Here is a 14,348-nt window from a genome sequence, read left to right as displayed (position 1 = left end):
AAAAGTAAAGCTTGTAAATTTGTTATTGAGGCTATCTACATTATTCACAATAGTACACAGTGATAGAATATGCGGATGTACTAGCCATTTTGTTTTCGACTACAGATTTTGGTTCATTTCAAACCATCTGCGGGTCATGTATATCAACAGAAAACAAACTACACACTCAGGTTATAAAATTTGTGGTATACCTCCTAATCTCATACTGAACATTCTTTTGCCTGGCATAGCACAACAACTCAACATGGCATGGACTCAACAAGTCATTGGAAGCCCCTGCAGAAATACTGAGCCACGCTGTTTTTATAGCTATCCATAATTGTCAATGTCATCTCAGAGTAAAATGACTGCAGCTAGCACCTCATGAAAGATTATTTATCCACATATTGTACATGTATTATGCACGGAGTGTGTCAATGTAATTAAAGCTTAACCTAATACAATTAGAGAGAACTGACTGTATCCTCTTTGTAACTGCACTGTTTAATTCATAGTGGCATTTTTGTAACGGCTTAACAATACCATGTTGTAATTAGACAGTGAGCAAATTTCAATATATTTGAACAAGAGCAGCAACTTTTGCTAACTAGCACTTCAGTGTTTACACTATAAGGCAGGGGATATGTTGGGTATAAAACGTTGTTAATACAACATTTCAGGATGAGTAGACATTGCAATTATGGGATGCACAATTGAGTAGGTTTGTCAAGTATATTTTTATAATTATGTAACAGTCTGCACATAACACATGTAAAATGTAAAATGTAGGTATGAATATCTTTCATGAGGCACTAGCTGCAGTCATTGTATACACTGCATAGCTTATTCTCTTTTGATACACGACATATGGAAGATCTGAAATGGACTGAAATCAACAGACAAATATAAAATAACTAGTACAGGTGTGCACTGAGTAATGTAGTTCTTAACATTCCTAACAGCTGTCCAACAACATCTTCACAAAATATTTCTAATGACAGAATGGATTCAGAAATTGGTTTATGTCTATCTATGCAGTTCCCACACACAGCCAGAAAGACGAACCACCAATGTTTACAAAATGCCATTCTCCTCACAATAAAAAGCATTTTGAATCTGAGAATTTGCACAACAGTCACTGTTATAACACTACACACACACTTCTGAACACAATTTAACAAGCTACCATCACATAGGAACTGTAAATCATCATGGGTGCACCAGTCCTGATGTAAAGAATTTCTGTGCCCTCTGAAAAGTCCTAGTTGCCTGCAGAATTGGAGTGACTGGAAATCATGTCAAGTGTGTATTTCGGGAGTCCAAAGGAATCAACAACTGGTGTGTACCTACTGCTCCTTCTCCATGGTCAAGCTCTGGTGCAACAATATTCTTTCCCACTCTGTGAAAGAAGGCACACACTGCGGCTGAAGGTAGAATGTTAAGCAAGGCACAAGCGCAGAAACGGGAGACGGTGCTAGGCTTCTGACATGATTGGAGCATAGGCTTGCAGTTTTACTCGTGTTGGGATCATGTGCATTATCCATGTACAACCAGGCCAGTGGAGCCTTGGCCGAGTGCTGACTGCAGCATATGCCAGAGAGAGGGAGAGCAGCCGGCGATTGTGTTGGCCTAATGATAGTGGCACGAGGTGCAAACACCACACTGTTCCAAGGCTGTGCTCTTGAGTATTCATTCTGCTGTTCAATCAACAGTGAGCATTCACTGGATTCCACCTAGGAGTATATTTCTACAGATCAGTGAAATTAGGTTTTATTGATGCTGGTGATTTCAACTTACTGTAACCTCAGGTTGGAATTCTAGTGGGGACAAAATGCTGTTTTTGTTGGAAGTGTTAGTCCAGCCTGCGTTCAGCTTAACATTAAACCATAAACTGTTTATGGAACATACCTTGTGCTATGTATGAGCACATGTTGGTACAGGTTACTGGCTGTATTCCGATTCCAAGCAGCTGTCTTGATTGGTAGTGTTATTGCCTTGTTATTTCTGGTTTCCTTAAAAGACAAGGCTCATCACCTTGCAATTTTTTTGAGAATGAATGCAATGAATTCATTAGCTCTGGTAGGCAGATTCTTTTTTTTTTTACTGTAAATGTACAGAGTTTTGTTAACTGCTGTAAAGTCTATGTTTAGTGAAACATCAGAGGTTTTAGAACCTTAACTGTTTGCTGAACCATGGACCTTGCTGTTGGTGGGGAAGTTTGCGTGCCTCAGTGATACAGATAGCCATACGGTAGGTGCAACCACAACGGAAGGGTATCTATTGAATGAGTGCACAAATGTGTGGTTCCTGAAGAAGGGCCACAGCCTTTTCAGTAACAGCAGAGGCAACAGTCTGGATGATTGATTGAACTGTCCTTGTAACATCAATCAGAACAGCATCGCTGTGCTGGTACTACGAACGGCTGAAAGCAAGGGGAAACTAAAGCCACAATTTTTCCCAACGGCATGCAGCTTTACTGTATTGTTAAATGATGATGGCATCCTCTTGGGTAAAATAATTCGGAGGTAAAATAGTCCCCTATCTGGATCTTGCAGTGACTACTCAAGAGGACTTCATTATCAGGAGAAAAAAACTGGCATTCTATGGATCGGAGTGTGGTGTGTCAAGTCCCTTAATCACGCTTAGAACATTTAGAAAGAGGAATATATAGGTTAAAGTTAGATATAGTGGAAATTATACTCTGTTCATCATAAGAATAAACCCGATGTAAACAAACACAAACACAGTGATTGGTCAGAAGCCGTAGCACACGTACAATGGTATTGTTACACTCTTGGAAGTAGGTCCTACTATGTATGCTATATATAACTACTAAGTTACGTTAAATGAAACTTTAAGATATTCAAATGTATTAACAGACATCAACGTATTTCTTAATCATACTTTAGACATGGTTTTTATTTCAAAAATTGTGTACAGTCACAGCCTCAGTACAGCTGTGCTCCGATTATTGTGCTGTTAATTCACAGTATGGAAATGACGTGGGCTACTAACTGCTACATAGTGAAACGCGTGTGGAACACTGTTAAAAGTGCCAAGAAATAGGCTGTTCTTAATGTTTTTCATAAATTTACAGAGCTAATCGGCTTTAAAGTTTTCCCAGGGCTGCATTAGATACAGTTGAATTTTAACTTCACATACCCTGTGTAGTTCTACCAGTAGCGTAGCAGATTTATTATTCACTGCAACTCATGGTTCCTGGTTTCAAGTCTCACCAAAATCATTTTTTTCTCTTTCAGTTAGAAATACCTACATCATAATTGTAAAATTCATCATCATTTTTATGAATAATGTATGTCATTCTTCTTTTTAATTACATTATGCACACGAAATTCCTGTTTTCATTCCAAATATAAATTCTTAATTATCGATTTTTTATGAAGGACTGTTAACAAAGGTTAGCTAAATTAATGAAACACAACTACTTAATTTTTAAGGCAAAAATGAAAAACCAAATACTCTTTATTTGGACTAAGACCGTTGTTTTATGTAACAGATGTAGTAAGTGTCACAGAAACATGGAAAACAATCATTTTCACATCAATGAGCACACCATAAAAATGTTCCAATTTTACATTTGCCAGGGTACCTTTACAATATGAATCCAACAGAACAGATCTGGAGCCTAGTTAAGGAATTTGTCACAAGAAATATCAAGACTATTAAGCTTCCAGATGTTCTGGAACTAACGCATGCAGCTTTTTCACATGTCACTGCCGAACACTGGAGGGATACAGCGCAGCAAGTCATAAAAGATGAGGAGACAATGCGGTGCTTGGTTGTCTTCACGGATTCTGTTGTTGGCCGACTTGTTATCAACATAGCAGACGACAGTTCCAGAACTGAAACATATTTCTCGAACTTGGATAATGAAGGAGCTAAGATATTACCTGATGAACAACTGTAATTAATACCTTCATTGGCTTCAGTACTCAAAAGTACGGTAAAATCCCTGCAGTACGCCTTTGCATCACACACAGCTTGCTCAGAAGAATTACCCTGTGTGTAAGTTAGGAGTTTTCATTCACTCTTGTTTGTAATTGGAATACTATGTAAGGTAAGAATGAAGGCATTTTATGCTTTCCATCTCGTCACCTAAGAAGCGCGCGGCAGTGCTGGAGTTTTTCTGAATATTATTTCATTCTTTTTAAAAATTAAATAACATTCAAAGCTGTATTGTTTTTTTTGCTCATCTTTTTTTTTATGACTGAACTGCAACTACTCACACCATTGCAGGTTAGTTGGACTGCTGGCTGGCCAGTGCTGTCAAAGTTTAATGCACCAATAAAGCTGTTGTCCCACATTGTCGCTTAGTCTACGTGCGTGTAACACAGCATAAAACACATTATGATCATACTTGACTGTACTGATCACAGTTTGGCTTCCACTCCACATAAAACGAAATCCAATCAGATTCAAGAAAATGCGGAAGGAGACATGGCGTAATGTTTACATCAGGTTTATTTTTATGATGACCAGAGTATAGTGAAGTTTGGTTGCAGGAGGAACAGGACTTCTGGTCAAGTGAACATGGGATCATAAATGCAAAATCAATTAAGGGTAATGCAGGAGTAGGTTTAATAATGAATAAAAAAAATAGGAATTTGATAAGCTTCTATGAACAGCATTATTGTAGCCAAGGTAGACATGAAGCCCACACCTATTATGTATGTTTATATGCCAACTAGCCCCACAAATGATGAAGAGATTGAAGACATGTAAAATGAGATAAAAGAAATTATTCAGATAGTTAAGAGAGATGAAAATTTAACAGTCATGGGGGATTGGAATTCGATAGTGGGAAAAGGAAAGAGAAGAAAAAATAGTAGGTGAACATGGACTGGGGGTAAGGAATAGAAGAGGAAGCCGCCTGGTAGAATTTTGCATAGAGCATGACTTAATCATCACTAACACTTGGTTTAAGAACCATGAAAGAAGATTGTATACTTGGAAGAGACCTGGAGACATTGGAAGGTTTCAGATTGATTGTATAATGATAAGACAGAAATTTAGGAACCATGTTTTAAATTGTAAGAAATTTACAGGGCCAGATGTGGACTCTGGCCACAATTTCTTAGTTATGAACTGTAAAGTTGAAGAAACTGCAAAAAGGTAGGAATTTATGGAGATGGGACATGGATAAATTGTAAGAACCAGAGGTTGTAGAGAATTTCTGAGGGAGTGTTAGGGAATAATTGACAAGAACAGAGGAAAGAAATACGGTAGAAGAAGAATGGGTAGCTTTGAGAGAAAAAACAGTGGAAGCATCAGAGGATGAAGTAGGTAAAAAGATGAGATAATAAAAAACCATGGGTAACACAAGAGATATTGAATTTCATTGATGAAATGGGACAATATAACAATGCAGTAAATGAAGCAGGTGAAAAGGAATACTATCGTCTCAAAAATGAGAGTGACAGGAAGTGCAAACTGGCCAAGCGGGAACGGCTAGAGGACAAATGAAGGGATGTAGAAGCTTATATCACTAGGGATAAGATAGATGCTGCCTACAGGAAAATTTAAGAGACCTCTGGAGAAAAGAGACCACCTGTATCAAAATCAAGAGCTCAGATGTAAAACCAGTCCAAAGCAAAGAAGGGAAAGCAGAAAGGTGGAAGGAGTATAAAGAGGGTCTATACAAGGGAGATGCACTTGCGGGCAATATTATGGAAATGGAAGAGGATGTAGATGAAGATGAGATGGGAGATATGATACTGCGTGAAGAATTTGACAGAGCACTGAAAGACCTAACTCGGTACAAGGCCCCGGAAGTAGACAACTTTCCATTAGAAATACTGATAGCCTTGAGCGAGATATATGAGACAAGATAAATACCCTCAGACTTCAAAAGAATATAATAATTTCAATTCCAAAGAAAGCAGGTGCTGACAAGTGTGAAAATTACCAAACTATATTTTTAACAAGTCATGGTTGCAAAATACTAAGGCCACATCCTACGTAAGCGACAAGCGATCGACAGCTTCAGACAATGGAACACCGCCGCAGGTAGGGTTACGGAAGTGTCCTACATGTGCAACGTGCATGGTCTGCATGTCCTCTGCTACAACTAATGATGTTTGGATTTAAACATGTTTGAATCTTGCTGCAGCACACGCAACAGTGAGAGCGACAGCCACGCATCTTCTCGGCAAGGCAGTGGAGCGGACGTGCCAGCAGCTATGAAATACTTATCATCTGATTTTAAGCAAACTATATGGTAAAAAAATTTGGTTCTTCACATCTTACAGCTTGATATCTTTCCTCCATAAAGGTCAGAATTTACTTTCGTTATTCGCCATAGTTACTGTGCTGCATAAAACTGAGTACATGGCTGCACGAAATTTTTAAGGGTTTGCAGAGATAAAATCACATCACATAAACTTTCCGTGTAGTTCATTTTATGCCATACATTATTGTTTATGAAATGTAACCAATATATCTAAATTGTTTTTAAAGTTGAGAGTGGAATGATATCTGTTTTTATTCTTGAGATATTGATGGTATATCCACGGACGGATTGCTCGCGGTGTGTCCAAATCCTTTCCTGCACTTTGAGAATAAAGTGGTCGTAAAAATAATCATATCTCATCAACGACTCAAGATATTGAAATGATGTTTTTTGAAAGTGACAGCACACAGAAAGGACTATTTTATTGTATGATTAACACTCGATATTTTTTGTCAGACACATGAGCAGAGCAAAAACAAGACACCCTATAATTTACACCATGAGGTTTTGTCCGAATTTTCATAGCCAAACAAGGAGAGAGAAACAGGCAAATGAGATATCAAAGTGACCAGCATGAGGTCTGATTTTGCATGGAGATATTTAATTGCTTGAAAGTAATCAGGGTACTTAAGGAAAACTTAAGTACTGAGTTGAGGAAAAATTGAAATATTTCACAAAAAGCCGCTGGAAAGCTATGTAAATGAAGTGTCAAAAAGTTCATCTGTTGAGGGCCTAGCTACTTTGCACATAAAAAGACACATCGGTGTGGAATTAAAAGTCCAAAAGGCTTCCTTCGAATCACGTACAGTTAGGATTTTTGAGAATAGAGGATGTTAGGAAAGCGCATGAGGTGTCTGTCAATGAGGTCATGCTTTCTGAATAAAACTTGAAAATAAAAAAATGAAAGAAATCACTCAAATATTTTATGAAATGATTTGTGTAAAAGAAATAAACAAATCAGAGAAACATTACACGTGCCTTTGAATGATGCTCAAAATCCTTAACGAAAATGAGGAACATTAAATGTTTCTCTAATATTTTTTATTTCATACTTTTACAGACAAATTATTTCACAAAATGTTTGACTTTCTTTTCAAAATTTTTGTGTGCTTTACTTTTGAAGACTATTTAGATTAACTGAAACACTTGACCTTAACGCTGACTGCTGATGAATTATGTTCGCAAAATTAAATATCAGTAAAATTTCACGGTTGTTCATTGTATTTTATTAGGAATTTAATGTGCTTAATATACTGGGATATGTGTGTATACACTTAAAGAACAAGTACTTTGGTAAGACCTTAAAAATATACTTAGCGATGCAGTGTAAACAGTATACATAAAATTTAGTATACAGAATTGTACCTGAGTCAGTTAAAATATAAGAAGTAGCCAGGACCAAATTCAGGTTCGTTTATTAACTACAGTTTCCAGCCAGGAAAGCTACCGTTACATCACAGCTAGTTCACAGGTGTTACGCTCATTCTTTTGCATTAGTCTGTCATTCTTGCACATTTATCAGTTGTTAAAAGTTCTTGATCATGTAAAAAACATTCGTCTTTCCTTTATTGATGTGAGTCGAATGCTCCTCTGCTCATTCACATGTATTCGAAGAATTTGTCTGGTGAGTGAATTGGGGAGAAAAGGAACTTGTGAAACAACTTGGGTAGAACAAGGGATCAGTTGGTGGGACACATTCTGAGGCATCAAGGGTTCACCAACTTAGTACTGGAGGGAAGCGTGGATGGTAAAAATCATAGAGGGAGACCAAGAGATGAATACACTAAGCAGATTCAGAAGGATGTAGTTTGCAGTAATTACTCAGAGACGAAGAGGCTTGAACAGGATAGAGTAGCATGGAAAGCTGCATCAAACCAGTCTTTGGACTGAAGACTAAAACAACAACAACAACTACTACTTATAGTAACTAGTAGATCAATTTATTTGTTGCTTTAAGGGGCAGAAACCCACTGTGTGTGCTTAACTGTTTTGGGCAAAAGCCCATTAGTACTTTTACATATTTTTGTTCGGTTTGTAGTGGCCTATGGCCCATAATAAAGTGCAAAAGCCCATTAGTATTTTTACATGTTTTTGTTCTGTTTGTAGTGGCCTATGGCCCACAATGAAGTAATGTAAATTATAGATCGAATTCTCAATTTCTCTAAGGACAAGCCCGTTAATCTTTCTTAAAATCATATTTGTGGACTGAGGCCCAATTGCTTTGTAAGTCTATTTGGTTAAATATTAGGTGGGTAAGAACCTTGCTGACATTTAATTCTTTTAACAGGCAGAAGTCCACTGCATGTGTATACCTGCTTGGGCAGAAGTGATTTCGTAACTGCGTAGTGCTTAGCTATATTAGGAACCAAAGTACCTGCTCAAGAACCAATGTATGCTAAACTTTTAGTTACTGCTGTGCAAATAAGATTTGTAAAAAAAGATTCAGTGGCTTACAACATAAGGATCTCTCAACCATACCTTTGCTGTGCAAATACATACCTTGGCACTGAACAATTAAGAGAAATTATCATTAGTCAGTGGGTTAGGTAATTAAAGGATTTTTATCAGTTCCATTGTAACATCTTCCTGTGTGTTTGTAGCATCCTATATCATCGGAGGCAGAAGGAAATATAATTCATAGCATGAACCGCATATTAGAGGGGAAGCGGAAGACAACAGCCTGGTTGAGTTGTGCCAGTCGCTGTGGGGTGCATTGGATGAGCCAATTACCATCACAGCACAAACAGTCGGAGACGCGAGCAGCGCATGCACTTCCTTACTGGGTGTGATTGAAGACAGTGTTGATTTGTTAGAAGATACCTCCCCTTCTAACTAATGAGTATTTTTTTAAGCTGCAGGCAGCTGATGAGACATTGCCTGATTATGTTGACCTGGTGTGGACGGCAATGGTTGCACTCTGTATGGATATAGCAAAAGTGAAGCAGTAGTGAGTGCTCTGGAGAACATACAACCACAAGACCAATTGTAGGTAATGTTTATTCATTTTATGACCTACAACAAATAATAGTCAGTGTGGAGAATGTTAAGCACGTTGATGAGAAACTGGGGGGGGGGGGGGGGGGGGGGGGGGGGGGGGGCAAGAAGGGTACAGGGAATTCAGGCAACACAACAACAGCTGATGCCAGAGGCTGGCATGGGGACAGGATACCTACTTAGCACCACATGACTGTCACACAATGTGCAGAGTTAACATAATGTGTTTGCCGTTGGTGTTTGCTGCCTTATCTTCTGAACCAGTGTATGGATTGAGTCAGGTAGTAGTGTATCATTTGTCGATCGTGAATGGTATAATATGAGTACACATATTGCAGTCTGCCACATCTACAGTAGGTTCAGGAGGATTGCTGATCCATTTAGAGCAACACCTTAGAGGTCATCGGCCAGGTTTGCATCAAAAATAGAATTGCGAAGTTCACGTGGCCATGAAGATTTTTAGCGGTTGAGCACCTGACTCTGAAAATGTTACTGGGTTGTGATTTCTTGATGTGTTCTCAGTATGTAGTTGATTATGCCGGCAAGGAGTACTATTTTAAATTTTGCCTTGTCAAAAGGGTTACATTTTGTAGGCATCAAAGTTTATTTAATGTGTCATGTGCAAGATGAAGGGTCAGGGTTTGATGTTGGGCACTTGCCGGAACCTCAAGCAAAGCAATTGCTTGGATTGCTGTATCAGTTTCCAGATGTCTTAACCAACAGGTTAGCAAGGATGAATAAGGTAAAGTATCAGATTAGGATGAACAACCATGATCGAGTGTGGCGGGCACCCTGTCGGCTCTCGCCCCCTTTAAAAAAAAAAAGAGCTATGTAAGAGTGTGAACGAATGATTAAAGGACAAAGTTATCAGGCAGCGGTCTCCCCAACTGCACTATTCAGTGTTTTAGCTGGATCATAGGAATTGGGTCTTGGTCCACCCATGCAAAATGGGGAGAATAGCATGGTGGGCAATGTAAATCTCAGCCTTCCATTTTGACATTGTGCATACCAAAGAGTGAGAGAAGCAAATGGCTGACACACTAAGCCACATGTTCTGTCAGGAAGTTGGAAGGGGGAGCAGAAGATGAGCCAGAGGCATTGTTACCTGCAGGTGCTGCAAAGGTGCCCTGTTGCCAAGTGGCCGCTGCTGTACTGAACAAAATCCCTGTATTCTTCTGTGATCTTGAGCAAGAGCAAGAAAAAGCTGAGGAATTAACTGCCATATAAAAAGAATTTACAGAGAGGCATCCAGTGAACAAGTATTCAATGGAGGAAGGGATACTCACTCTGTTATGCATTAGACATAATGGAAAAGTGATAATCTGCCTAGCCAGGGGCTTGGTCTGGCTGTTTTCAGATATTTTCACCAATCATTGTGTGGCGAGCACTTGGGTGTCCATAAGATACAGATGAAAATTAATGAGCACATAACACTGAAGGGCATGAAAGCTGAATTCCAGAAGTTAGTGGTTAGGTATGAGGAGCATAAGTGAGGGAAACCCAACATCAATAACAGAAGGACCCTCTTGCAGTTCACACACGAGTTCCACCCATTAACAAATTATTTATTGATTATCTTGGCCCACAACAGTGCACCTAAGATGGTAATCATTTTGTGTTTATGGTTGAAGGTACATTTATGTCGTTCCTGTGGCTAATCCCAAACAAGAGGACCATGATGGTGATAAGCATTCAGAATCTATTCAACCATTTTTCTGAGCTTACACAGCTTGCTACGAAGTGCCAAAACGACCCCTCCCAAGTTGATTGTGTTCAAGATCAACACCCCACTGAGCAACCTCTGGTCCTTCAATGATCTAATGTCAGTGTGTGTTGACCCCAGCGATCTGAGGGTTAAGTGGGACGCAGTGGGGGGATACACTATTCTTGGCCACCAAAGGGAAGCCTGCACTCCTAATGGGATCACAAATGTGGCACCAATGGTGGTGAATGACAAGGTGTACATGAGGAACGTGTGGGGCCAGAGCAAAGGGAAAAAACGGGTATAGGTGAAGATGCTCTCACGACATGTACGCACATGTGAGGCCACTAAAATTCCATCTCCAGTGAGTATCCTGGTTGAGGACCTGCAAATCCATCGAAAGATCTGCAGTCACAAGTCAGTTCAAGCTGGGTGGCAGGGAAGAGAGACTGTTTGTAAGTGATGTGAAGCTGGAGTGTCCCCCAAGCAAACCTGTATCACCACCATATCAACAACACTAGTGGTAAATTAACAGTATCACGACATACTGTAAGGTGTATTCAACAAATAGGTCTGTCCTGCAAGTTGTACAAACAGCAGCTTGCCCATAAAGCGGAGATGTTGAGTCGCAATAGGCACAACAAAAAGAGGCTACCTGTGAAACCAGTAGCGATTTACAAGCTAAGTTGCAACCATTGTGCTGTATTCTATGTAGGCATGACAACCAACAAGCTGTCTGTCCACACGAATGGCCGCCGACAAACTGTGGCCAAAAAACAAGTAGACCGTCCTGTTGCTGAACACGCTGCCAAACATGATATCCCTCATCTCAATGACAGCATCACAGCTTGTGCCATATGGATCCTTCCCACCAACACCAGCTTTTCTGAATTGTTTACTTTCCTTGCAATACATCCTACGTTCCCGTAACCCTCCTGGCCTCAACCTTCGTTAGTCACTGTCCTCACCCATCCACACACCTCCCTGTTCCCATTCCAGCACTAAGCCGTCATTTCACCACCACACACAGTCTTTTAATTTCTTTTTATTTCTCTCCTTTCCACTACGTAACTCCCCCCTCCCCACCTTCTCTCCTGCTGTCCATCTAAACTGCAGAACTTCACTGCCCGCCACCCCACCATACTATCCCTCCCCCTCCCTGCCCCAGCCTCCTCCTTACCCCCACCCAGTCGCCACTCCCATCATGCACTGTGCTACTGCTCGCAGTGTGGTTTCAGTTGTCTGAGACAGCAGACGTGTGTGCAAGTTGCGTTTGCGTGAGTGTGTGTGTGTGTGTGTGTGTGTGTGTGTGTGTGTGTGTGTGTGTGTGTGTGTGTCTTTGGCTGACAAAGGCCTTAATGGCCGAAAGCTATAATTGTGTGAATTTTTTTGTTGTGCGTTTCGCGACTCAGCATCTCCACTGTATGGTGAGTAGCAACTTCCTTCCCTAATATTGTTACATTCCATCCTGGATTTTCCATTGTTTGATTTGAGCTTGTCCATAAACTGTCACCAGCAGACAAGTCAGAACACACTACCTTGCACAACGAAATTGACAAACTACTATGAGATGGTGAAGTTGCTGACTCGTAATATCCTGTGACGAGGTAATATTTCAGGTTAATCATCATAACAGTATGATCTAGGGTGCAAAAAACCCTCATGCAATTGTGAAACATGAGACATATAAAGAGAATGTGTTTTGCATGATGAGCAGATGCAAATTGTATGGGCTCACTGAATTTAAATGCCAATTACTTCTTTTTTTAGAGCCCATCATGAATGCTTGTCTGTGCTCATCTTCATAACATCAACTGAATAATTTGAGGAACTGCATATTTTATGGATTCTGAGTGGGTAAGTGAAGATATGTTGGGATGAAATCGTCTACCATCTAGACATCTGCTGTGTCACCCAGAATGTTTGCAAGTAGCACCTGAAATTCTCGGATGAACACTGACAACGCTTCTGGTAGCAAATGCATGAACTATATAAAGAGTTCTCAAACTTTCAGAGAACAAACTTATGAACTTTGTACACTCCCATATATCACTATGGATTCTGTATGCCACTTGAAAAAATAAGACATCAGCTGGATGTTCACACAAGCTTTTCTGTATAGCCATATACTTCTGTATGGGCATCTTACAGAGGCCGTTTGTAAAGCTATTAATTTTTCTAGCTGTTAAACAAAATGTTAGACACCACATAAATTAAAAATTAATTTTCTTCAGAACAATCAGTACGTCCCATCATGAAATCAAACTATAGCAGAGATTAACCAAAATATATAAAAATGCCTGTGCACAATCCAGTGAGAGACGCAGACTGCAAATGTTTCTGTAGTTCTATACCATTAGATTTAATAGTCTCTGAACTGTTATGGGGAAAGTAGTGTGGCAGAGAGGGGAAGGGTAAGGGGAACAAGCTCCAACTACTCATGTAATGCTGGCACTGTACCATATGGATTGTGCTTCGTTCTGGGCTTCTTTATAGAAATTACAGACAGATATAAGAAATGCTTTGCTGTATCATTTAAGTGGGGAATCAAGAGTACCATAAGTGATGGACCTAGCTTTATTTCATCACCCATTTTAAACAAAAAACCTACATGATAATCCTCTGCATAATGTATAGGTTGCACATGTTGCACGGAGTTATCTGTCATGGTATACAGGAAATTTTCTGCAGCCAAGATTGCTTGGTATCTTGGCTGCAGAAGATTTCCTAATCCTCATGTAATGGCTCTAGAATGCTACACACAGTATTGGTTATATTACATTACTAAGGGTGGCAGCAGCTAAGCTAAACATTAAACTCCATTGCCAGAAAGTCTTATGACGTCCACTGTTTCAAAACTATGGAGCCCATCAATAAAGGAAAGTATGACAAATTGCAATTGTTTTAAGAATGATAGTTACAACAGTTTATTGCAACACAAATGCACCAGTATCCACATCTCTGATTTGGAAACTGAAGATCGCATAAACTTCGGTGTTTTTGTCAGCTTCTATCACATATGGCTGTGTAAATAGAACCCTACGTAAAAACAAATACATAAGAATAAAAAGAAAAATTTGTGTTAATGTGTTCACTAAATGTACATAGTGACAAACTAATCCATGCTGGAGACACTGCACAAACAATAGACTCTCAACTTTCCAAAGTGTTGTTAACTTAAATCTAATATACTAACCTGCACCTCTCTGAAGCATGCTGCTGCTTTATCAAGGGTCAAACTGTTCCCATCCTTAAAAGCATCATCAATCATTGTCAAAAGGGCTTGTAGTTTTTCTATTTGCTGCTCCTGATCTTTTACTTTCGATTTAAGTCTATCTTTCTCCTGAGTCATAACAACCAGTTGATCTTTTGTGTAACGCAATCGACGATCATTCTGGATTATGTCCTGCATGTTGGGAAGAA

At 39.5% G+C, this 14,348-nt stretch overlaps 1 protein-coding gene across 1 annotated transcript in view; it reads right to left on the bottom strand.

Moving 5' to 3' along the window:
* Window positions 1-14,348, bottom strand: part of LOC126176834 (tuftelin-interacting protein 11) — a 148,717-nt gene that overhangs the window by 45,610 nt on the left and 88,759 nt on the right. The window contains exon 8 of the mRNA XM_049924021.1: window positions 14,122-14,331. Within this exon, the coding sequence (XP_049779978.1) occupies window positions 14,122-14,331 (210 nt within the window). The remainder of the gene's footprint in view (window positions 1-14,121; window positions 14,332-14,348) is intronic.

Source organism: Schistocerca cancellata, chromosome 3, assembly GCF_023864275.1.
Source record: "Schistocerca cancellata isolate TAMUIC-IGC-003103 chromosome 3, iqSchCanc2.1, whole genome shotgun sequence".
Classification (NCBI taxonomy): domain Eukaryota; kingdom Metazoa; phylum Arthropoda; class Insecta; order Orthoptera; family Acrididae; genus Schistocerca; species Schistocerca cancellata.
The sequence above is the reverse complement of the archived record's forward strand: the minus strand, read 5'-3'. Positions and strand labels throughout refer to the sequence as shown.